The sequence below is a fragment of the Megalops cyprinoides genome, chromosome 7, assembly GCF_013368585.1.
Source record: "Megalops cyprinoides isolate fMegCyp1 chromosome 7, fMegCyp1.pri, whole genome shotgun sequence".
NCBI classification, from domain to species: Eukaryota; Metazoa; Chordata; class Actinopteri; order Elopiformes; family Megalopidae; genus Megalops; species Megalops cyprinoides.
The window spans coordinates 23,395,245-23,419,861 of NC_050589.1; the positions used below are offsets into that span (position 1 = coordinate 23,395,245).

The 24,617-nt window shown below is 44.0% G+C and overlaps 1 protein-coding gene across 1 annotated transcript in view; it reads right to left on the reverse strand.

Annotated features, from left to right (window-relative positions):
• Positions 1-625: 625 nt before the first annotated feature.
• Positions 626-24,617, reverse strand: part of plxnd1 (plexin D1) — a 47,418-nt gene continuing 23,426 nt past the window's right edge. The window contains exons 13-36 of the mRNA XM_036533231.1: positions 23,497-23,642; positions 21,582-21,687; positions 20,243-20,382; positions 19,799-19,978; positions 18,967-19,063; positions 18,213-18,479; positions 16,695-16,844; positions 14,578-14,692; positions 13,860-13,967; positions 12,658-12,770; positions 11,865-11,969; positions 10,786-10,916; positions 9,547-9,745; positions 9,302-9,448; positions 8,739-8,895; positions 8,266-8,369; positions 7,795-7,858; positions 6,616-6,650; positions 5,586-5,690; positions 5,173-5,336; positions 4,707-4,854; positions 2,796-2,936; positions 2,323-2,397; positions 626-1,764 (exon numbers count right to left, since the gene is read on the reverse strand). Of these exons, the coding sequence (XP_036389124.1) occupies positions 1,648-1,764; positions 2,323-2,397; positions 2,796-2,936; positions 4,707-4,854; positions 5,173-5,336; positions 5,586-5,690; positions 6,616-6,650; positions 7,795-7,858; positions 8,266-8,369; positions 8,739-8,895; positions 9,302-9,448; positions 9,547-9,745; positions 10,786-10,916; positions 11,865-11,969; positions 12,658-12,770; positions 13,860-13,967; positions 14,578-14,692; positions 16,695-16,844; positions 18,213-18,479; positions 18,967-19,063; positions 19,799-19,978; positions 20,243-20,382; positions 21,582-21,687; positions 23,497-23,642 (3,114 nt within the window). The 3' untranslated portion in view covers positions 626-1,647. The remainder of the gene's footprint in view (positions 1,765-2,322; positions 2,398-2,795; positions 2,937-4,706; positions 4,855-5,172; positions 5,337-5,585; positions 5,691-6,615; positions 6,651-7,794; positions 7,859-8,265; positions 8,370-8,738; positions 8,896-9,301; positions 9,449-9,546; positions 9,746-10,785; positions 10,917-11,864; positions 11,970-12,657; positions 12,771-13,859; positions 13,968-14,577; positions 14,693-16,694; positions 16,845-18,212; positions 18,480-18,966; positions 19,064-19,798; positions 19,979-20,242; positions 20,383-21,581; positions 21,688-23,496; positions 23,643-24,617) is intronic.

Below are 24,617 nucleotides of genomic sequence, written 5' to 3' on the forward strand. Positions count from 1 at the left end.
CCTTGCAGTTTCCTGGGGAATTTAATTGAAAAGTTGAAAACAAACATACTTCTAGTGCTAGATATTCTTCTTATACTTCTAGACCAGGTGGTGTCATTTCCTTCCCATGACAAATGGAAGTCCACTGCAGTCCAGGATTAAAGTAAGTCTTCTGAGCCGCCTGCACTCACTCAGGTCCATTACTGTGGTGCATGGAGAAGTGAGTTCATCCAGAAAACCTCTATCACCCTCTGATGACTGAATGACCTGCATACATTTGTGGCACAGTTAATTGTGAATAATGTATTTGATCAGCTAGCTAATGTATATTCACAGCTTTGTTTGCATGAATTTGTGTTTTTTTGCTGCGGTCTGTGATGATGTAGTGTTCAGTCCAGGCTTCAGTGATATTGGCTGAATTTGTAGACTTGTTTGTATTCAAAACTATGTTTGTCTGGTACCCTCTCTATTAGCCACCTAGTTCGCTCTTGACAGTAGCTAACTAGTAGTGTGTTGACATCTTGATACCTTGTGGCTTGGCCAATGCTGCCACAATGAAGCTTTGTACAAATGAACACATAGTGAAAGACAGAAAACGTACACAGTTCTTAAACAAAGCTCATTCATTTAATTAAATGTCCTTCTTAATACTTTCACTCTCCAGGCAAGAGAAGAAAACAGACAATGCAAGTCCTGTAATGAAACATACCATGGTACTCAACACCTGGCATTTTGCTTACATTTCCATGCTCTCAGTAGTTCAGTGTCCTGACCTGCCTGGTTCAGTCTTAAACAGCACCTGCCTCCTTTTTGTCTGCAGTTTGCGCATTTCTTATACTAATTTACCAAAACAAAGGATGAGATTTTGGCCAAAAGCTCCAGAGGAGGATTGTCCCTACATTCTCCATAACTCAGACCAGCAGTAGTCTGGGGGCAGTGAGGGAATCTCACTCAGGTTCACTTATATTCATATATTCATATTCATGTTATGGACAGACAATAACAAACATAGAACAGATCTATAAATATTGCTATGAACACATATTTTACAGTACAGTGCATTCTTGGCTCGTCTTCGTCTTTGATAGGGTCAGTGCGTGAGATTGGAATGAAGATACTCCCTCCAGGTAGGACGTTCAGTGAGAACTGGCCTCCTGGCTATTCTTGGTGGCCTTGGAAAAAAAAAAAGTGATTTAAAACTTGGGCTGTTTTTTGTGGTCTGACCACAACAGGAGGTCAAAAGGACCTCCTTGATGAGATCCAATCAGGAGCCAAAAAAAAAGGTGACCGAAACTGTGAAAAACACCCTTTTTCATGTTGCATTCATAGCGTAAAAACAGGACCCTGATTGTGCCCCAGTCATGCTCATGCACACGGGACAGGAGCGAAGCGCGCCCGTTTGAAAGTAGTTGTCCACAACGCATGACGGGCCGCTGCTTGTTTTTGGTTTGGTTTCTCCTGCAGTTCCAGTCTCTCATCAGCTCTGCGCGCCCATGCATTCCAGTCCTGGACGGGATTAAGGTCTCTGCGTGCCCCATCATATGCACAAAGTACAGAGGGAATGCTGGGATACAGGATGGGGGCGCGGGGGTATCGGGGTCATTGGCTCAGAGGATAAGTAGGGGGGGTGGTATAGTGGGTGGGGCACGGTGGGGGCCAGGTAGGGGCTCAGGCTTCACTACTGCACTCGTAGATATTGTCCTCCACCAGGGCAATAACCTGTTCAAACTTGTGCTGCAGCTGTGTGCGCCGGGCAGTGGGGTTGGCATCCAACGCGCTCACCACCTGCACAGAAAGAGCGAGAGAGAGAGAGAGAGAGAGAGAGAGAGAGAGAGAGAGAGGTTTTGAGAAGTGCTCAACCATTCAGAGTCTAAACTCTGCAAGTGCTTTCAACGTGCATGTGTTGTTTATAAAGCCCGCATTAGACTTTGTTTTCATGTTCTTTTTTTGGTTTTGCTGAAATATTTTTTGGCAGTATTTAGACAGCAGCAATGGTTCAATTGGAAAATATGCAAGCGTGTGCAACTCGTGGAATGCTGTTAAAGGTTAAGGTCATAAACTGCATTAGAATACTCTTTTTAAAAGCAACGTTCCGGTATTTGTGATGGAAACCTCCACACAACAGAGACAAGTATTCACTGGATTCTTATCAGAAATGTCAAGATTCTGATGAGGTTAAAGGATCTTGGAGGTTGTGAGCTCCCATAAGATGGTGTGCACCCTCCTCTGATGTTAATCTTGTTTTCGTGAAACTCAAAACCCCATGTGTGACAAAGAGCACCGATCTTGTCAGCTGATATCGCCCAGTTTATGATGACACAGTAAAACATGATGCTGTCTTACTTGATTGCGGTATCTCTTGGCATACTGGTAGATTTCAGACAGGGCTAAGTTTGTGTTGAATTCGTTTCTGTATTTCTGTAAAAAAAAACAAAAAAAAATAATTATTCATATCATTTCAGCTGAGACAGCTTTTTTTTCTCCACACCTATTTCTAAAACTTGAAATGGATTATGAAGTTCCAATATAACAATATAACAAGCGGGATATCTGGACTTAACCTCAGGAACAAAACAGACACTGTTAGAAATTAACCATGTCTTCTAGGAACCTAGTCACTCAGTAGTGGACTCCTGAGCCATTGTCTTCGGCCCATGCACATGCGGGACATGCTTTTATACCTTCTCCACAGCAGTGCTTACTATGTTTTGATAGGCTTGCATCATGATTCAGTATCTTCACTTCAGGTCACCTGACTGAAAAACATAGTATTGTGGGACTGGGGGACTTGTGAAACACCATTGTTCCTTTCTCACCCTGGACTCCTCTGCCAGGTGTGCATTCATCTCCTGCTCACTCAGTGGTGCCATCTCCTGGATCTGGCGGTAATAGCACTGCACCCTCTTTTTGTATTCTGGGATCTCCTTTGCATACAGCAGCTTGTTGGTGGGGGAATCCTGAAAGGAGGCATATGCTCTGATGGTGACAATAGCTCATTTAGCACGGACATTTTCCTGCTCTTTTAAAAGGAGGGTGATTAGTACGCAAACATGTATGCATCCAATGCTGTAATTCTCAACAGTGTATATATACCTTATTTGGTAAAGTTGAATATTGTGGAGATCTAGTCATAGTAACACAAAACAAATGCAAGTCTTTTGGACCAATACAGACAACCATAAACATGATACTGAAATAATTTGTCTGTTGGGCATAGAATAATTATTCTATGCCCTTGCTTAACACTCTACAAGTGAAGCTACACTAATCAATGTCCATAAAATACAAATTTCATAGTCACCTTTTAACTTTATTTGTCATCACTTGTACTGGTACTTAGTTTCTGATATAGCTACATGGAAATATCCAGTATGCTTACAGATATTTACTACAGATGTACAGAATGTGCCCCTGTTCACAAACCATTTGTGATGCCCTCAATTTACATGACTCTTGTGTTGTTAGAGTAACCTAGTGTAACCTTAGAGTAACTCTTCTTATGTTCTAACATTTTTAAAAACAAGTTTCCTCATCACCAATATTCAGTTCACTTGAACAGTTGCAAGTTCCATGCAAATTGCTCATGATTTAATTTCAAATACAGTGCCTGTTATAACTGTTGTGCAACAATACTACTATTAATAATAATATATGATTAATGATATTAATATTATCTTCTGTTTTATTATATATACACATACATACACATTACTGTTATCACTACAACTGCCAAGAATATTAGAGAGGTACTGCATACGGTCCTCCATGAGCTTGATTCTTTTTCTGCATGGAAATATTATGCCATGCGTTTAATAAAACCACACCTAGCACACTGAAACACAATTCATTAGAGTTTCCGTTTGCTGCAATGGGAAAACAAAACATTTTTGTCAAGAGGAAAGAGTGAACCATTCCAAATTAAACAATCCTCCACAGTCAGGGGTTATCAAAAGCAATTTCCAATTAATGAGAGTGTGTTTTGACATAGATTATATTTTCACAATTTTAATTAAATTTTTTTTTAGACCAGTATTGCCTCTCAGCAATAGCATTTTCCAACTGTTCTTCCCTAAGCAGACTACAGTTCTGAAATTCAGGTTGACAGATATGTGTGTGTGTTTGGTATGTCTGTGTGTTGGAGGGGGGGGGTTCAGCTTCTCGGTGCTCCACCTGATAACCAGCCCTTCCTTCCTGTCCACAAGGCCACTTCCTGCAGATTCTCTCCATCTGCTGGGTAACCTTGCCCCCACCCTGACCGTCTGCAGGCCTTGAGATAACAATGTTTCCTGCTTGGAAATGGTCAGAGCAGCATTTCCTACTTCACCCCCCGTCACAGCTAATCCTGAATCTCCCTGCCGTCTCCAAGAGAGCGACTGCCATCGGCATTCAGAGTGAGAGCAGAACAAAACGGATCCTAAACCCAGTCCTTTTTCAAGGGGGGCTAATTTGGACAAGACTGCAAGTGCTGTACAGTTTTAACATGAATCAAAAACTCAGCTCTGAAAAAAGGAAGGTGAGTGTTGTTTGGGGAGTTCAGTTCCTGGGGGAGGAAGAGAGGCACTGAGACAGGAAGTTGTGTCTTCAAGGTCAGGATGTCTTTGGGTTTGACTGATTTGTGAGCCCAGCGCTTTGAAGACCAAATTCCTGCCTCTGTTGGTCTCGGTTTAGTGGACTGTGCTGGAAAAATATGCAGAACTGCATAGAGGAGGTGGAAGGGAGGGACTCACCTTGCCCAGCTGGAGGTCTGAGATGGAGCAGGCATCAATGAAGGCCTGAGCAATAACCGACAAACATGCATCCATGTGATCAGTCTTGTCGATGTCAAACACAAATTGAGGATTCTTCAGAATGTTCACCCAAAAACGCAGAGGCAGGCTGCACAGAGAAAAGAGGGCAATGAGTCAGGTGATCACATAAAAGAAAAACCAACATTCTTTTACAACTACACTCAAATGCATGCTTGTTCAGTACTGTCCATTCCTTTTGAACGCAACCCTGAGTAATGCCTTTTTTTGAAGATTTTTTTCCCCCTCAGACCATTTCAATCTGTTCTTTCCATATCCCCCACCTGTTATTATCCCTACTGCACATTCAGTGCAGTGACCCCTACCTTTGGTCTTCCACACTGTCCATGGTCCACTGCCCCTTAACAGGCAGTCTTCCATACTGTATAAGCTATACTGTGCCTCCTACCTATTAGTCTTCCAGATGTGCAAGGTATCGGGGTCCGTGATGCCCCTTTTTTCGGCCTGCTCCTCTAAGAAGTCAAAGAAGTATTTGACAGCCAACGGTGGTTTCTCTGGTGGGATGCTGAGGATAGCCTGGAACAGGTCATCCAGAAACTTCTGCAGCGTTCCCTGTAGGGGCAGGTCATTTTGCATCAGGACAGGTTTGTCCAAGACCAACTCAGCCTCACAGGAGATTTGCAAAGTCATCAGCCTGAACCAGCACTTCCAACACTGTACACATCAGCGTAGCAATGTGCTTAACATGTGGATGTCCTGTGCGGAGGAGGGCATCATTGCAAAAGGGGTCACTCTGGAGTAAAGAGGTGGGCAGTGGGAGTAGCGGGAGTGACAGGCTCACACAGTGGAAATCCACTGTACCTTGGTGGAAAGCAGTCGAGTCAGGTAGATTTCTGGCAGGACTTTCTTGCGGTGGCTGTGGCGGTGGGACTTCTTGGGCTCCGTCAGCTCATCATGAGGAAGCACCTGGAGAGATTACATGTCAGACAGGAGGTGAACTGGTGCTTGGTCATGTGGCTACTGAACTCTGACTCATGCATCATTGTTACACCTCAAATTTCTTCACTGTGACTAGCTCAACACACAATAAACCATTGTCTCCTAGTTCTGTTCCTGGTGACCTAATTAAACAAAAAATGAGTAAAACGTGAGACTTAAAAGTTTTAATTGTTGTAGTACCTATAGCGATTAACTGACAAACCACGTGAGCTTACATAATTAATTTCAGCAGTTACAAACACCAGTGCACGCATAACCAGTAACTGCAAAGTGACTGCAAACTGTTTCCAACACAAGCTGCAACTTTAAAACGCATCCTTTGCCCTGCAAGGTGGGAACAGATCCCACATAGTCACTCTCATTTCACTCTCATTAGAAGCATCTCCAGTTTGATGCTCATGAACATCAGTAACTCCAGCCTGTAATTATGAGAGGTTAAGTTGTCCATGCTATGTCTATATTGTTATGGTCTGGGACAGGAATGAATAATGTCAGACCACAAATCTTGACATTTTGTTTGGAGACAGGAATCAAGTACAAACATTTACTTAATCTGGTACCACTTGGTGGAAGGAGTCATTAACGGAAATGACTGTCTAAGCTTTGGACTTTTCAATATCTTATCCTGCATTCGTATGGCAGGCTTATCATTTTACCTACTTCACTCTCCGTCTTGTATTTAGTAATAACCCACAGATTGCAGCCAGACACGTTGCAGACATATAAATGCCCGTCCGATGAATCACAGACAAACTGTCTTTATACAACCTTTGGAAGTGTGTGTGTCTCTATGTGTTTGTGTGTGTGTGTGTGTGTGTGTGTGTGTGTGTGTGCGTGTGCACGTGTGCGTGAATATGAGTGTGTGTGTGTGTGTGCTCGAGGGGGTCCTCACCAAATGAACATATTTTTCCGTGTCCAAATCTTTAGCTGGAGAACAAAAGAGAAGAAAACAAAAGCCATCAGTCAACTGCAGTCAGAGAGTCTATCAGTCACAATGGGTCGGGGAAAGCAGTGGTGCGGAGACGGGTGATTGCAGCTGGAGCCAGGCGAATGGGTTTATAATGCTGCTGGATTATTACTGGGGGTGGGTCTTTGGGCTACCCAATCCCGCTCCTTTACACGGTGGTCTAAAGGAACATCTTGTTGACAGCACCCTTATTGCAATGCGCGTGTATTTGGCAGGCAGGTGCCGTTCATCTTCTGACTATATGTTCAGATTTGATCATGGCGCCGATTGAGCCAAAGCTGTTTCATATTAGAGTGAGGATTAATGATTCCTTTGTAATGCACCCCATTTGGCCTGGTATGAATGAGGAAAAAAGCCCCCTGACAGAAATGCTGAACCTTTAAATCTCCACATTGTTTTGGTTGAGTAATGCGGATCCTCCTCAGCTCTTCCACTCTGTTTACATCTCAAAGGAGACGTAATCTCTTGCAGTAATTATCATTTTCCATTTCATCTGCAAATTCTTTTTCTACAGCATTCCCTATGGAGCCAGAGTAGAATACATGTACAGTTTTACATCTGATCTTCATCTGCAAAAAAACAAGATGTCTTTGACATCAATTTAATGATTCAATAGCTGGTTGTAGGTGTGCTTAGATCACTGCTGGTGTTCCTTTCAGCTGAACAGAAGGCCGCTCCCTGAGCCACATCTCAAGAGATACTGTAATAAAGAAAGGGGGACCTCCAGACTTGAACTGGCTTTTCAGAAGGAAATTAAGTCAAAACTGTTCCAAGATTCAAAAATTCATCCAGAAAGAACAGCATATCAATCTACACAAAACATGAGACATCTTCTGAATGTAAGTGAAGATAATGTCTTGATATTTTTCGTCTTACTTTTTTTTTCATTTATAAAAATATGAGGCCCAAATTGAACAACAAAGAAAAAACCTGAACTTCATATCAGCACCTCATCTTTACAGGCATTTAGATGAACAATAAAACATCACGGGTAGACTGCAGAGTAATCAGTGAATAAGAATGAACTCCATTAAACAGGAAATATCAAATTTTAAGGAAGATATTTAAGAAATAACAGCTATTGCTTGAGTACACTTGCCGTACCTCTCCCCAGGGTGTTTTCACGCTTGTCCTTCAGGCTCATGGCCAGGGAGGCACCGTCAGGAATCTGGAAGGGGGAGGGAGGCGCAGTTCGGGGGTCAGACAATGGGATCATATGTGTGAAAGGGGGTGGGAGGTGGGGGCACTCAATAAAGTCAACACACGATGAAATGGATTGAACAGCATTCGCACTGAACCGAGGCAGCGCACGCTCCGTTGATTTCACAACTTACTCCCTGCTGCACTCCTAAAACTGCACAGAGTGCTTAAGATCCAGGGTCACAGATCACGCCTTGTCTGTTTACGCATACCACCCTTGAGCGGCAGCCTCTGACTCACAGTGGTACGACCTCACAATGACTTCCGTCACCTTTACGCAAACCAGCCATGAATTAATGAAAGCAACAGCACAAAAACAAGAGGAATATATCGGCATATCAGCAGGTACATTAGCATGTAGAAATGGGCCTTCACCTTATAGTGAAATACTGTGTTGAGCTTTTTCCTGCCGTCCTCCATGACCGACGAGTTGTCCAAATCCAGAAGAATCTGGCTGTGGCCTCCGGAGGAGAACCACTCTGAAGGAGAGAGTTGGCCGAAAACATGCAGTGAAACATTGTGTCAAGGGCAACTACAGATGTTCCTTGAAAACTGATACTTGGGGAGAGTGTCTGGATGTATAAATCTTCATCTGTCAGCCTTGAATGAATTTTATACTTCAAGTCTGTTTGGCTTCTGTCTGGGTTTGATTTCCATGTAGCACTTGACCTTCTCTAGAAATAAAACAATAAGTTGTAAGTTGTGTGTAGAGTGGGCTGTGCCTGAGAAAAAGATGACTATGACAATCGTCATTGTGATTGGGTAATGATCTCACCATGGGCGCTGTGATTGGGTTATAATGTGGCTGTGGGCTTTGTGATTGGTCTGGTGTGTAGATGGATCCTCACCCAGGTCCACATCCTCAGCACGTGGCCACTGGGAGAAGGGCAGGTTCTTGTAGAAGGCCTCCAGGATCTTCTCCTTGACCTGGCAGATGGTGTCTGTGTTCATCACACGCACCATCAGGGAGTCCATCCCACAGCCTTGGAATGACACATTGATGTTCTGGTCCGGGCAGACAAAGAGCCACAGTTACATGCCAACGTAACACACTCACCTTTCTCCTATTTCTATGTCTCTTACTAAATATTTGCATTACTAAATGTTACAATTATCTTTCTGCTATCTACATTCAGTGTGATAACATTTCTTAAAACAGACAGCATTATCATCATTCTTCTCATTCCTTTATTTGGAAGATCAGTCTGATATAGGGCGAGGCTCATTTCTATTTTCAGGTGACCTTATCTTCATCAGTGCATGCCATATTCATATCAGATTACACTTAGGGCAATTCTAGTATCTGAGTCAAGGGTAAATCAGCTTAGTCAGCACAGTAGTGTTTCTCAGCAGGAAGTGAAGTCAGTGGAGGTTTCAGGGATACTGGGGCTACTTGGAGCTTCTCTCTCACCTGGGGCTTGGCCTCGATGTTTTCCCTTAGCAGCCACTCCTCATTCAGAGTGTAACGTGCCTTGCCCGTGATGGCATCTATGGAGCCCTTGTTGATCTGCTGTTTAATGGCACAGAGCAGCAGGAAAAATGGTTCGCCCACCGTCTCCTGGAGGAAGAGTGTAGAAATGGCAAGATATCAACCACTGCCTCCTTATGAGATAACAGAAAAACAGCAAGACATCAGCCACTGCCTCCTGAATGTACCTTGAGGTAGCTGTACATGCAGATGGACATCCAGTTGGTCAGCATTTTCTCCACCACCGACTCAGTGCGCCGCAGCATCAGTTTGGGGTTTTTAGAGGCAGACGCGTCTATGAGATCGACTAGCAGGTCCTTCATGATGCTGGTGTAGTACTCCAGCTTGCCATGCAGTGCGATAGTGAGCAGAGAGGCCAGACTGCACCTGTGGAGAGATCAGACGTGCACAGAGGTAAACAAAACACACATTAGACACACACGCACACACAGACACACAGACACACACACATACACACACACCCACACACACACACAAGCAGGCATACAGACACAAACAAACCAACAAACACACACACATAGACACGCACACACACACCCACAATCACTCACTCACTCACTCACTCACTCGCTTGCTCATCAAAATAGACACAAAAACACAAGCACAGATACAGACACACAGAAACAGACACAGGCACACGCACACACATATACATACACTCTAGAGGCAGGGTCAGTCCCCTTGACCAGAGTTCCTCAAAAACACACTGCTTCTATTGAAGAGGGATCAGATTGTGGCTCTTGATACAGGGGGGCCTACAACAAAGGCTCTTTCATACCAGGGAGATGAAACTGTAAGTCATCCTGCATTGTGGGGGATGTATTTGCCTTCTCTGGAGCCCTAAATGAGGAGACTGACAGAGCAAACCTTTTAAGATATAAAGAGGTTTTTGACTTGTGTGAGCTTGCATTTAACCATTTAGTGCCCTGTGGTGAGATCTATGGGCCGCTAAATATATGTTTAATTTGAAGAGGTACACAAACCTGGAGTCTTTAGTGTAAAAATAATACCCACCGAGTTGCTTACTAAGGAACACGTGAGTCCTTGCAGGTCTATAAATGCATCATACTGCAGATTGATTTTACTAGACCCCGTGTGAATCAAATTAATTTACCAGCACAGAAGGATCTTGCTGCAATTCTGCTTAAGAGAAATTAACATTTACAACATTACTGTCTTTTGTCACCTCTGTTTTCTAATTATTGGCTTCCCAGGTCCTTTTCAGAAATTAATTCTGGTGCATTGGTGCAATTCTCAAATTTCATTGATTTTGCTGAGAATAGTGTTTACACTATCAGCTGGGCCAGTGAATTGTATCTCTGATGCAGCCTGAATTGTGCTGAGTACAGTACATCAGAGACTGTGGATCTTGCATCAGAGACCAAGAAGAGACACTGTGGGATCACCTGTCTCGAACAGCGAAGTCCTTTTGCTGCTCCAGTGCATGGACAAACGTGATCAGGAAATGCTTGTTGTTGAGTAACGTGGAGAACAGGGCAATCCCTTCTTCCATGTTTGGTCTAGAAGTGTTGGCAGGCTGGAGGTAAGAGAGAACAGACTGATAAACTGAAACTGAAAGTGTAGATCATTGGCTTCCACCTTTCAACATTAGTGTGACATGCTCTTCATGATGAAGTACACAGCTCTGGTAGTGACTATTTGGTATGTGGTGAGCCTAAACATGATGCATTTTTCTGAAATTCTTATTGCTATTATTAAAATCAAATCCCATGGTCACGTGGGATTTTACGTGTAACATTAAAATTGATGGTACTAATAAGTCGAGTTCTTAAAACTACACCACAAGTGTGTTATAACAAGCTCTTCCCCCAGGCCTGCTATTCTAAGCAGCCATATGTTGTTTTTTAACAGACAAAAAGAGTTTGGCTTTCCAGATGAAGATAAATGCACATTGAATTCACGGATTTATGTACTGACCTTAAAAATACTGTCTCTACAGACCATCTTGTTATAACCCACTTCATCAAATGCAGACAGATTCCCCTGACTAACAACCTGAATAACAGCAGTGGAAACCCTCGTCTGAAAGACAAACGTCCTTGGTCTGGAGACTTGGGGATATGATAGAATGCTTGCCTACAGCCTGCCCTTTTTAGATGAGAAACTCTTATGTAACGTTTCAACAGTGAATGTTTTCCACTACAGGGAATGCTCAGCATTTCTTCTAACCCCTCTCATGAGAAAAATACACCAAATCCCTCCGCCATCGTCCACTTCCTTCTTATCATTACCAAAGAGCCAGTAAAGTAGGATTAGCCAACATGTGAGCCTAAACTGGAGCTGGTTGTGCTATTAAAAACAGCTGCCCTCGTCTGTGCCTGATGCAGTTACTTTCCATTTGCTTTGGGATTCAAATGTAAGGTCATACAGTAAGCCGATCTATTGTTCTATTTACAATAATCCTCAATCGGGGCTGTAGATGAGAAATTCCTGAGAGAGAACTGAAAATGTCGACCACACCCACCTGCCAGTCTTGCAGCAGAGGGTGTGTCTCAGGCAGAGCTCTCGGTCCGAGGGCATCGTTCTCGTAGATGGGCTGGACCAGGCTCCTCTCATAGTCGGAGCACATCTGCAGGTCAGATAGACAGTCAGAGGGACACAGTCTCCCCTGCACCCCTACCCCAATCTCAAACCATCTTCCCAGATGTAAACACACACAGTCAGGCCCCTGAGAGAGATGCCATATCCCAGGACAAAAACATACAAAGTCATTATACACTCTGGGAGAATGTAGTTTAGGCATAAATTACATGTCTGAAGCAATGAGGGGGAAACTAAAATTGTACTTTATGAGAAAAGCCTCTTCGGTGCATAATGCACCAAACAATACAGTTGTCCGTGAGAAGTGTGAGTCAAAACAGTAAAGTCCTGATTGATTCAGAGGGAAAGAACCTCAGAACTAGAGCAGAGGGGAAACGGTAGATTGTTTTGTGTTTTGTGCCCCTGCGGAGGGAAAACAGACAGTGCTGAGGTAACAATAAAACTATTTATGTTACATTAGCTTAGGGTTTCAACACTCCTCGTCCTGCTCTTTTTCTCGAAAAACCACAGAACTGTCCACTTTTCCCCAGATTCTGACCCAGTTTTCTGTCTCACTAGGACATGTGCATGTGTGAGTGTGTGTGTGTGCCTGCGTGTGTGTGTGTGTGGGTGTGAGAGAGAGACAGGGGTTCTTTTTGAGTACGCGCCCAGCACTGTTCTCTTTGCCTGGCGGAGGCCCCAGGCCTGCGGTTTCCACAGTGGAACGCGATGCCTACCTTTGGGAAGAAGGTCCGTGTGACAAATTGTTTGTACTCCAGAAACGGGATGCCCTGACTGCGGTTTAACTCCTTGGTGAGATCTGTCATGTCAGTCTGCAGTTCGGCAAAGCCTTCGGAGAAACAACAAGGGACCACTGGTCAACATGGAGCAACACCAGTTAAACACAATCACTGGCTCCCATTTCCCACAGTCTTGCACAATAACTTACATCAACATATTCAGGATGTAATTTGTAATATAAAACTAGTGCAACAAAAATATATACAAGACAATTAAATTAAGAAGTAGAACTAAAATAAAACATATAATATGGCATCTTGATATATTATGTACATCAAGTATTACGTAAAATTATTTATATTATGAGTATATAATCAATATTAACTATGTATTTTGAATATAATGTAAATATATGTTTTTGCCTTTCTTATGATATATACACAGTGCTTTTCAATATTCAGAGCCTGGGCCCCCAATATTATAAAGTGACCACCGCACAGTAAATCACCCCAGCAGACACAGTGGACACATAGCCCAGCCCCGAGCCTCTTTGTGGTGACCAGAGATGCGGGCTCAGGTCTCGATGACAGAGGCCGAGTTCAGCCACTGCGCCACTCGGCTCTGGGCCTCACATAAATCCCCCCGACTCCTGACAGGCTCGCGGGCCTTCAGACGGGACCGCTCTGCCCCCTCCCTCGAACCGCTCCACATTCCCGCCCCCTCCCCCGCACACTCCCTGACAGGGTAGCCATAACAAAACCAGCGTGACCGCTGAGTGTGTGTGCAAGAGTTTTGTGAGTCACGCTTACAAAGCAGAAACTTTCAAAAGCTAACATACGCACACACACACACCACTCAAACACACAAAGGCGCTATCTATAAAGCTCCCTCCTCACTTCTGGCTTCTCTCAAGCGGCCTACTCACAGCATTATTAGCGAATAGGAGAAAACTTCAATAGGCCGCCTTTAATGGCATTTCCAAGCACTGTAAGCCCCTCTGGTGTCATTAGAGACGAGATTAAAGTCAGACACTATGGAATCTGTCCATGCTTTTGTGGGGAAGGGGCCAAAATGACGCCTTTGGCCTGGTACTTGGTCAATCCTTTGAAGCCCTGACTGTGTGGGTGCAAGTGTGCGTGTGTGTGTGCGTGTGTGTGTGTGCGTGCGTGTTCGTATGCGTCATGCCCATGTGTGTCACCTTTTCGGATCTCCTCTCTGATCTGAGACTCCATCTCCTCCATCTGTAGCAGGGTCTTCTGCCAGTAGCGCTCGGCTCGTCGGCTCTTTGTACAGTACACCACCAGGGCTGAGGGACAGAGAGACCATGAGTGAAGGATGAAAGACAGGGAAGAGAGGAGAGAGAGAGAAGGAGGGAAGGAGAAGCAGACAATGGATTTACTAGGGCATCAATTTCTAGGCCAAGAAAAGCATTGGTCAAACCACTGAAATATGAACAGAAGTCTTACAAACATGTATGGGTATTGCAACACAAATAAGTCACCCCATTGTACAGCCAGCTAAAATAAAGATATTCTAAAAACTAGGTAGAAAGAGCGTAATTATTTGTCCACACAAAGACATACTAGCACAAGTCTCTGAAATGTCCATTATAAATGGATTTGACCCCTCTGCCCCTCCCTAAAACTACACCCCTGTCTTTTTCTCACACCCACACATGCAAAGTAATTTACAAAGTCATTACAGAAAAGCAGCATCAGTGCAGGTAGCATACAGTCAACATGGGCATGTGCACGCACTGAAGAGAACAGTCTCTCTTTTGTGCACAGCTTCAGAGTGTGGCCATGGCCAGGAGCCGGACCCTGCAGAGGGGAGAGTGCCGCTCTGGAAGCAGCCTCCTTTAATCTCTGCACACATCTGCACCACCAGAAGACACTACTCAGACAAATACAACTTACCCACAGTGCACAGCAGCAGCAGTACGCTGCACACCACGATGGACACCACTATGGCCAGCTCACTGCCCCCTAGCTGCACCATGGCAATGGTCTTGTGGAAGTTCCCAACCTGCACCTGTGTGCATTCATTGAAACAGTCTCAGCATGTGTATGCATATATGAAGAGATACAATACCAGTCAAAAATTTGAACACACCAACTCATAGAAGGGCTTTTCTTTATTTTCACTATTTCCCACATTTTAGAATAATAGTAAGGGCATCAAAACTATGAAATAACACAAATGGAATTATACAGTGACCAAAAAAGTGTGAAACAAATCTTATTTTAGATTCTTCAAAGTAGCCAAAAGAAATTCACACATAGGCATCAACAAAGAATTTTCAAGCATTTAAGCATGAGTATTTAGATGAAAATGTCTTTGAAAGCATGTTTCCCATTATCTTAATCAGGTATGTCCAGGGTTTTGACTGGTACTGTACATATGCACTCATACATTCACAGAACCACACAACCACACACACATACCTTTGCAAAAATACATATACACACGTACGGTAAACTCACATATACACACAGCCACTGAAAGAGAACTATATCACACAGTTACAGAATCAGTAATGCTGAATGTTTGTGGTCTCAATAATATTCCCACCAGGGCATTGATATTAGTGGTCACAGAGGGGAAACTGGAATGCACAAAAAAAAATCTAAAAACATTCCGATTTCAACACGAGAATGTGATCTTCGAGGGTCACATGCTTATCACTAACATATTAATGTATTGGGACAGTTTTCAGTTCTGCTTTCATGTTCAATAAGATCCGGTTCCATCCAACTATCCAGTTCCTTAAAAGTGAGCATATGATTCATTTCCGTTCATTGCGCAGTCAGTTCTTTAGCAGCCAGTGGCACTACACTTCCCTATCTCTCCTGACTTTGCTGTCAGAGTCCCTCCCAACCAAGGAATGACGGAAGCCCCGTCTCGACATCTCTGCGGGCGTTTATTTGTACAGCCCAAAAAAAGCAATACCTAACTGCAGAACTTGTGTGATAAAAACTGCAGCATTGTTCCATGTTCCTGTTTCAATCCGCATAATAAAATGACACTCCACCGCCTCGCCCATGGCCATTCTACGCTCCAGCTGGGTTCCAAGGGAAATACAAAAAGGGTATTTCTACAGCGCAAAAAACCAAACCGTTTTCCCACACAAGCCGGACTGTTTTAGTATCCCTGACATGCAAAGAGCGGGCCACAAACGCACCCTTCCCGTCTGCGTTATGACACCCTGGCTCAGCTCCAACCTCCTTTGCGCATGGAGTCTTTTCCTCTCACTAATTAGACGTGTTTATTTATGGACGTCCAATATCAGAATTGTTTTCACCTCGTGTTTTCTTTGCGACAGAGCCAGTGAAATGCCTTCACGCCGTGTCACCCGCCCTCATTCCACAGATTGAGCCATATTTAACCTGCTGCTGTGACTGTGTTTCTGACAGATCAAAGCAGAAGGCAAGCAGGGTAAAGATGTTCCTTCGAATTTTTCTGCAATATGCTCACTCAAAACAAGCTTTAGCCATGTGGATAAATAGGAAAAGGGACTGCTTCCTGTCAGAGGGACACTGGCATGGCCTTTGCTGATGAAATTCCTGATTATCAATGTGATAAAGAGGCTTACTGCGACTGGACTGAAGCCTCAAATTTTTTTGGACATTTTGATATAACAATGATTTCCAATCACCACCTTGAATTTCATTTACGCACTAGATACAAATTTTTGTGAATGACTGATGAACAGATCGATAACTCTAAAGCCTCTGTACTCATTTTGAGGTATTTTCCCTTCATTAATAACCTGTTGATGTTTTTGTTTATACATTGAACTCCTATTTTCAACATATGCCCTAGTAGTTTCTGCTCACAGCAAGTGGATGCCCTCCCTCAAGGGAGGCGTATGAGTAATTCACCCCTCATAAATACAGACAGTTCTTGCTCTAGAGCATTATAGGTAATATTCACCTTAGAGCAAAGATGTTCTCTTTCCCTGGGTAATACTCTACAGAAATTGACGAGAAGCTCTCTCTCTTTAGAGCATGATGGGTAATGTTGTTCTACTTACAGTGACAGGTAGTTCTCTTTCGCTGGAGCTCAGGGAGCCATTGATAGTACAGTGAAATAGCTGGTTGTTATTAAAGCTGATGTCACAGGGGATGGAGCCAATCATCACGGTGTATTCTTCTGGCGCCAGGTCCAGTTCACTGGGACCTTTCTGTTGCAGACCAAACAATAACAGCCGTCCGTCAGCCCAGTCAAACCCTCCAGATCATTCCCTCATGGGTCAAAGCACACATATATTCATGGAGCTAAACTATGGGAACTTATACAGGCTGTTGCCATTTCAGCTGTACACATCTGCAGAAAATTCAGGCCAAAGTCATACAATTTCATAACATTCAGCATACATTACATACGTCATATACATTTTTAAGTAAAATCATCAAATATCTCTCTTGCTTGCACTTTAAAAACAAATTTGAAACTAGCCTGGCAGACATACATATGGCATGAGTGAAACCTGGACAGGCCAAAACAATGACTGAAAAAGGGTGTGTAGATCCAGACAAAGATGAAGAGCAATGGAGGGACATTTAGGGTCATTTAAAGACCAGCAGCTGGAAAAGAGTTATAGCGTCAGGCCAATGCTTGGAGAGGTGGAGACAGAAGGCCTGACCAGGCCTGACCAGACACCTGGCACTGCTGCTTGATATCACATCAGGACAGTGCAAGGGCCAGTGAGCAGCTGGGCCACCGAAAACAGAAAACAGAAAACAATAGCAGGGCCGAGCATGTGGAAAAGTGCACATTTATTCTCAGACCACTTCCCGTTTACTGATTGAGCTCCCATCTCAGGATGCCAACCCCTGTGTCTTTGTCAACAAATAACTTCCTCCCGGTCTATTTTTTTGCAGAAAAACATCCACCCGCCCCTTCAGCCTTCCTCAGGCAGGACCAAAGCGGCAGAGCCCATTGGCTCAGTGAGAGCTCCTTCCTCCCAGGTCTCAGGGAGGAAAAGCAGGCCACATTCAAAGTCACATTTCTGCAAGCCTCTGCAACCTCCTTGTTTTTCTATTAAACCAAAAACTGGAAGTAAGCAAATACAGTGGAATCTTTTTTATACTACTTCTGTCCTCACATAAGAAATACATTTTAGGCAGGAACCTATGTCAGCTAAAGCAAGACCACACACCTTAAAGTATATGCTTTTGGTTTAAGGTTATGACTCTGACTCTACCTTATTGGTTTCTAAGAAAAGCACAACCCACACTAGGTATGTGACAGATGTATGCTGAAGCAGACTAAGGTGTTTTCCTAAACTGCAGTATGTGTGTATATTATCTTATGATTGATACTGGCCTCTTACAGTGTTGGCAAACAGAAAATGGAAACAGCAGTTCTAATAATGAAATAGGGATAATTTTGTCCACCCCACAACACATAACAATAAAAAGGGGTCAAAGAAACCTAACAGTTTGGTGTCAGGAACTGTAGGTGAGTGATTCAGCCCGCTCTTCAAACTCCTCTTTCATTGGTCTAGAACAACAGTCTCTCCTTTCTCATTGGTCTGCTGACTACTCACATTGATGATGAGGGTGAGAGGCTCCCCTGGGTGGTGCTTGATGAGTTTCTCCTTGGTGGCAGTGAAAAACTGTGGGTTCTCAAGGTAGTCCAAATAAAATTGTCCCCCCTGAGGCTCGTCCTCCTCCTCCTCCAGTTCCCCATGGAGGATGGGACTGTCCCCCATGTAGAGAACCTCATTCAGGTAGAATTTCACCACGGCCCGTTTGGATTGGGGGGATGGCGGGGAAGGACATGTGATGATTGTGGTTGACCGGACATCGCAGTCCTAAAACCAGAGGAAGCACATTTCAGATTTCTGGTGAATATCCCTTCCTCTCGTTTATATTCATTTGAATAATCAACATCATATGATCATCAGATTCCAGCTCTCGGTAAGGTACTTGATTTTAACCTGATATAAGTCTGAAATTTGGAAAAAGCATGCATTATTATATAAAAATAAAACCCAGTGAAATATTAAAGTTGGTCTAAAACAGTAGTTGGGCTCTGAGTGTTTTCTGGCCCCAACAATAGATGCAGGGTGATCTTAACCAGCCTTAAACCTAATTCCAACCATTATGTAGCAAATAACAGAAACTGCTTCATGGTATGTGTTAGGGCACAGTATATCTGCAGTGGTAGACTGTCCTTAAAATCCTAATTGATAAATGCCTGGAATGTCCAACATGAAACCTAGCCAAGGTCTATCTATCATAGGGAACAACCCTATGATATCATCATGCTCTGCCTATGAATTCCTTAGAGCAACATACACTTTTAGCTGGCTTGTCCCCGATTTCTGTGACCTCCATGGTGACGATCTGCACCAGGTCAAAACCCTGTCCCATCACTGTGATACTTCGGCCCCCACTGGAACACAAGCACACGCACTCTGTTAGTGACCGAGTCAGCGCATTTGTCAGTCAAACACCCCTCAGCATCATGTCTGGCTCCCCCACTGGGCCATGGCACTGAGCTAGACTGCCTACAGTTACAGTACTGCCAGAGTGCCATCATTTCCTGCTACCAGTCGATTCATGCTGTCAGACCAACTGTACACACTTTGGCAGAAAAGTACCTGTTCAGTCAGAGTCAGTCATCAAAGCTGTAAAATCTCTGTTGATATACTGCAATAAAATTTCATTAGATTCAGTATTTGATTACATGGATATTGGATACAATTATGTTTAATTGTATCACATATCTAGAATTTAATACAATTCTGTATACTTCTATTGTTAAGTGGGTACAATGGAAAAAGCTGATGAGGAAGCATAAATAATTCTACAGTGGAAACATTGCTCAGGAAACATTCTGCATAAAACATGGGTAGCAGTGTAGCATAGTGGCTAGGAGCAGGGATTGTAACCAAAAGGTTATTGGTTCAATTCCCCACTGGGGCACTGCTGCTGTACCCTTGGGCAAGGTATTTACAGAATTGCCTCTGCAAATATCGAGCAGTATAAATGAATAACATGTAAAAATTGTAACCTATGTAAGTCGCTGTAGATTTAGCGTTTGCTAAATAACAATAATATAATATGTAATGTAATGTATGAAAGCCCATGCACTGCAGTGCTGTGAAGGGCTGGATTAGGAGGACACCTGAGGTAGCTCTTGCTGGGCCGGATATCGCTGATACTGGGATTCTTCTCATAGGAGTAATATCTGATGAGGTCTGGGCTCTGGCATGGAAGGTCCTCGAACTCCACGCACATGGGGATGGGCTCAGAGCGGGGGTGCACAGCTGCTGGCATCGTGCACTCAATGGTGTCAGAGTTCAGCCTGTCACAAATGCCACATAACGTCAAACATCACATCACAACCGATGTTGCTGCACACTGCGACATAACACAGCACTAACAACACAATTAGCAAAACTGCACAGCTAAATACACACAATGCACATAATACTCACAAAGATCTAGACCAATATGACATGAATTAAGACCATGTTTTTATCAAAATCTGACCCCGGCTAGCCTCATATAATTGTTTGGGAACTACCCAATTGTTTGTAAAGTTTGCAATATACATGAAAGGATTTACTTGATAATCCTGCAGTCCTGCGTGCCGTTAACCCTCACTCGAACCCGAGACCCCACTGCCAGGTGTTCCCCTCTGATGGTCACTCTGGTGCCTCCTGCACGAGACCCATTCTTGGGCTCCATAGAGAAAACCTTTGGGATCTAGGGGTAGATGATGGGGATGGATGGGTTAATAAGCCATACAATTACAAGTAGTTTTGTGTTCACAAAGGAATCCTATGCAATGCTTTTTTTTTTACATTTGAAGGGCATCTAAATGTTCTGTAAAAATTTTGATTGGAAGTCCCATGCATGTATTATTGAGATTTGACAATAAGAACATTCGCTTTCTGTGTGCAAAGACCCTGCATCCAAAACACTTTCTTTTCATTGTTTTCAAATGCCCTTTCAAAAGTAATGCCTTTCACCGTTTTTTGTCTCAATGCCTTTTAAACAGCCTACGTGCCCTACATCAGGGCCTCATTCTTCACACATCTCTGATCACATTGGACCCTCAATGCCTGGCCTCAAGTGGAGAATGGTCTGAGGAAGCGGACAGGACATCTGCATTCCGAAACAGTTCCCGAATTCCCTCCAGAGACCGCCTCCCTGCCAGCCCTGCAGACGTTTGATTGCCTGAGTCAGGATTCACTTCCTGGAGGAAGGGAAGAGAAGGGCATGGGGGGGCTGGGGGCCTATTGTCTGAGAGAATCTGGAGGACCGCTCTCCTTGCACGGCCTACATTCACCGGGGCAGATGTTTCCTAAGTCCGAGGTTTGAGGAAGGGGGCTCAGAGCATACCTCCTTCCTGTCTTGGAGCAGTCACTGTGCACCTCGGTGAGGGGAAAGCCCCCGTCTCAGGGAGCCTGCCTCCCACAGTCAGGGAATTGCAAAACATTTCCCAAACTGCAAGAGTCGCCTCTTGTTTATGTCTTGTGGGATGTGTCATATGCAATTTTATGTTTCAAGCTGTCACCTGATAAAGTGGCTCATTTAGATACAAAAGAAACCTGTCATTTTCCAAAAAAAAAAATTAACCAAAAAGGCTTACACCGATATTTCCACTGACTGAATCCAATGAGAAATGAAAGGGGGTCAGGGTCAATTAGTACAGAAAGGCTTGTTTTAACTGCTAATACTGTATGTTGAAAGGAGGACCATTTCAACAACGGGTACAGTTGTTTTTCTTGGCATCAAGTTCAAAAACTGAAATAATACTTTCAAAACCTTGAAAAACATTTGAAGATTCCCATGTACTTGCATACATGATTATTATGAGAAGCAGCTGTTAGGATTAGTCAGACAGACTGTAGGTCCTGTACCACAACATAAATACAGTGAGAGGAAAAGAGCAGCCTCACCAAGTAGGAGAAGTAGTCTTGGGACTGCCCCATGGCATTCTGGTCCACAGTGACGCTCACCACCGCTGACCTTGTGGACTCAGACTCCCCTGTCACACACACCACCCTATGACCAAGACACCGATCAGACATCAACACAGCTGCACTGCAGCACCTCACAGCAACTCCAGCTCCATATTAGCACCAGTTCTTATGTAGCTTAAAGCATTTTGGAATAGATGTGATTTCCCTTCCTTGAGAAACAAGGAAGCAGGAATGTTCATGGTAACACAAGATAACAGAACTGAGTAAAGACAACGGTTCTGCTATGCGGCATCCTGAAGCAGTAATCTCAGAGGGAGCTGATGTCCTCCTTGAAGAGAGAATCGAGTCAAAAATTGGACTCGCTCATCCATCAGGAAACCAGCTGGGCACTGCCAGCTAATTTGTTTTGTCAGGTGGCTATATTTTCCGTTCATAAAACACCTGCCAGAAGATATTTGGCGGCAATTGCTGATCTGCAGGCAGGTCAGAGTTTTGATGAGGCATAAATCTTAGCATATGTGGTGGACTGGAAACATGAGGCTGAATTGGGCACAGGCCATTCATAGAAGTGGTTCTGACTCATGCTCATTGAGCCTGTGTGTGCCTGGATGATTCTCTTGAATGAACTTTGGAGCTGTGGGAGGGTGCTGTGATGTATCAATGGAACTGATGAGAGCGGAGAAGGAAGTGAGATCATCTGAACTGGGCAAATGTGTCACTGGACAAACATGGCCAAATTGAAAGACACAGTTTGATTAAACGTTTGTTTACACACCAGTTTTTGGAATTTCTACTTTCATGAATTGAGAGGATTTGTGGTCAAAACAGAAGCAACATGATCTACCATGGGATGGAAATCGTTCAACTTCTCGTTCTTTGAAGACTAGACAACACAACTAACATCAGTCTTATTACAAGTCTATCCGATAACAGCAACATTTTGGATGAACCCATTGTGGCTACTTTCAGTGATGCCTTTATTTATTTACGTAAACCTAGCCCCCTCTCCCCTTGATCGACCAGGAGAAGAGGATAATCAATGATGAGACTTCACCTACCACTGAGCACCACTGGGATCATGTGAGGTTTATCAAACACAAGAGGAGAGGCTCTCCAACTGAAGGCAGGCACTCGTGTTAATAAGAGACCTGCTGACACCCCAGTACTCCAGGAATTTAAATTCACTCAAGAGTGGCACCACTACAACCCCAATTTCCATTGGAGATGGTTTCAAGATGTCAATGTGAAAAGCATGTCGCATACCAAACTCCTGTAATGTTTCTTCCCACTGGTCAACACGTGACCTTCAAGGCACTGAGCAGACACCTGTTTCAACACTGCCCTCTTTGAGGCATAAACAGGTGAAGTCTGCGTGCGCCTACAGCCTAAATAATGACATGTTGTGAAATGAGATCTGCGAAAGACCTCTCCTATTAAAGACAGAACCCTAATGAGAATATATGTCTTGTCATAACACTGAGGGTGTGGAATCAGGATCTAATCAGAAAAGACTTACTCGTGTGACATCACTCAAGTGAGCTTGAGCACACCGTGCCCATGTTTGTCAGAAAGTGTCAAAGCACGTTGTGATGAGTCTGACCCTCAGGTAACTTCAGGCCTTTGCTCACCCCTAATCATATCTGCATGAGCCACACAGGGATTTTTGGCACATTAAGAGTTTGATCCACAGTATATAATTTACAATGAGACTTCACTTCATGATGGTTGATGGCATGGTTGTAAAAGAACTCATTCCAGAAAACTTGCTGATTAGTGAGCGTGAGGGTGATGACAGAACGCCAGCTTGTTCTCTCCATGGAGACGAGGGAGTATGAAGGAAATGTGGGTGTGAGAGAGGAATGAGGAGGATGGGGCTAGCTGAAACACTCACCGCACGGAGACAACATATTGGTCCTCCAGCAGCCTGCAGGGAACTCCCCCGATGGCCACGGTCACGTTAGAGGCCCTGCGGCCCAGGTTCCTTCCTTGGATTGTGAGCAGCGTTCCCCCCTCCAACGGCCCGCTCAGTGGGCTGATCTATGGGAGGATGGGGAGGGTAGGGTTAGCTGACAGGAAGTCTGGAATGTGTAGAACTAGGTCAGAGGGAAATCTCACTTTGCACGGTCACCATTGAGAACCAGCTGAAGCTCTACAGGCCAGTGAGGCTACCTGATTTTCTGCTCCTCTTGCTGCTGCCAACAAGAGCCATTCACATTCCAGTTTCATCCCCTTTTATCCTGCTGTACTAGGATCATCATATCATCTGATATAAACCTGTTCATTCAATTAAGGATAGCGCTTTTCTATGAACTGAAAATAACTTGTGAGTTTAGACCTTAATTACTAGTCAAAAAGACACGTCCATATGTCTGGCTCTCTCACCTATGATGGGGTTTATTTTTGGAGAGGAAACACTCATGACTCAGATTCTGTTAAACAGCATTCGAGCTTAAATTTCCGCTACAGTCTGCCGGTTTCGGCTTCACCAAAGCCTCACGAGGCTGAACCGTGCTGAAGTGCGGCTCTGCAGAAATACAGTTTCTCACCTCCGCGCAAGAAGAGAGCTGCGCATCTGGGAATAGGTTCACATCCTTGCAGCTGCCTATTTCCGTCTGACTGTAAACTGAAAGATGGCAATGTGCCACTGGTGTATCTGTTAGCTTTTTTCCTGGCATGCGAACAGACGCAGCCCTTTAAAGCGAGTGGCAGTCTCGTCATTTACATCCTCGCCCCATGTCCCCCCAGAGGTTTCAAAGGGTGAAAGAATGGAATGCCACAACACTGGTCTTTAGATCACCAATAAAACAGAGTCTGATAGTCATCGCTCTAACTCCGGTGAAAGCAATCTACCATCAGCGCCAAGCATAGCATGAACACCAGGAAGGCTAAACCTTTCCCAGACCTTTGATGCAAACTGCTCTGTGGTCTCTCGGTCACGGTCACCCTTTGGTTTATTATTAGCTCGGCTCCAGTAATCTCCTGTTTGAAGGTATTCTGCATCTGCGAGTGACG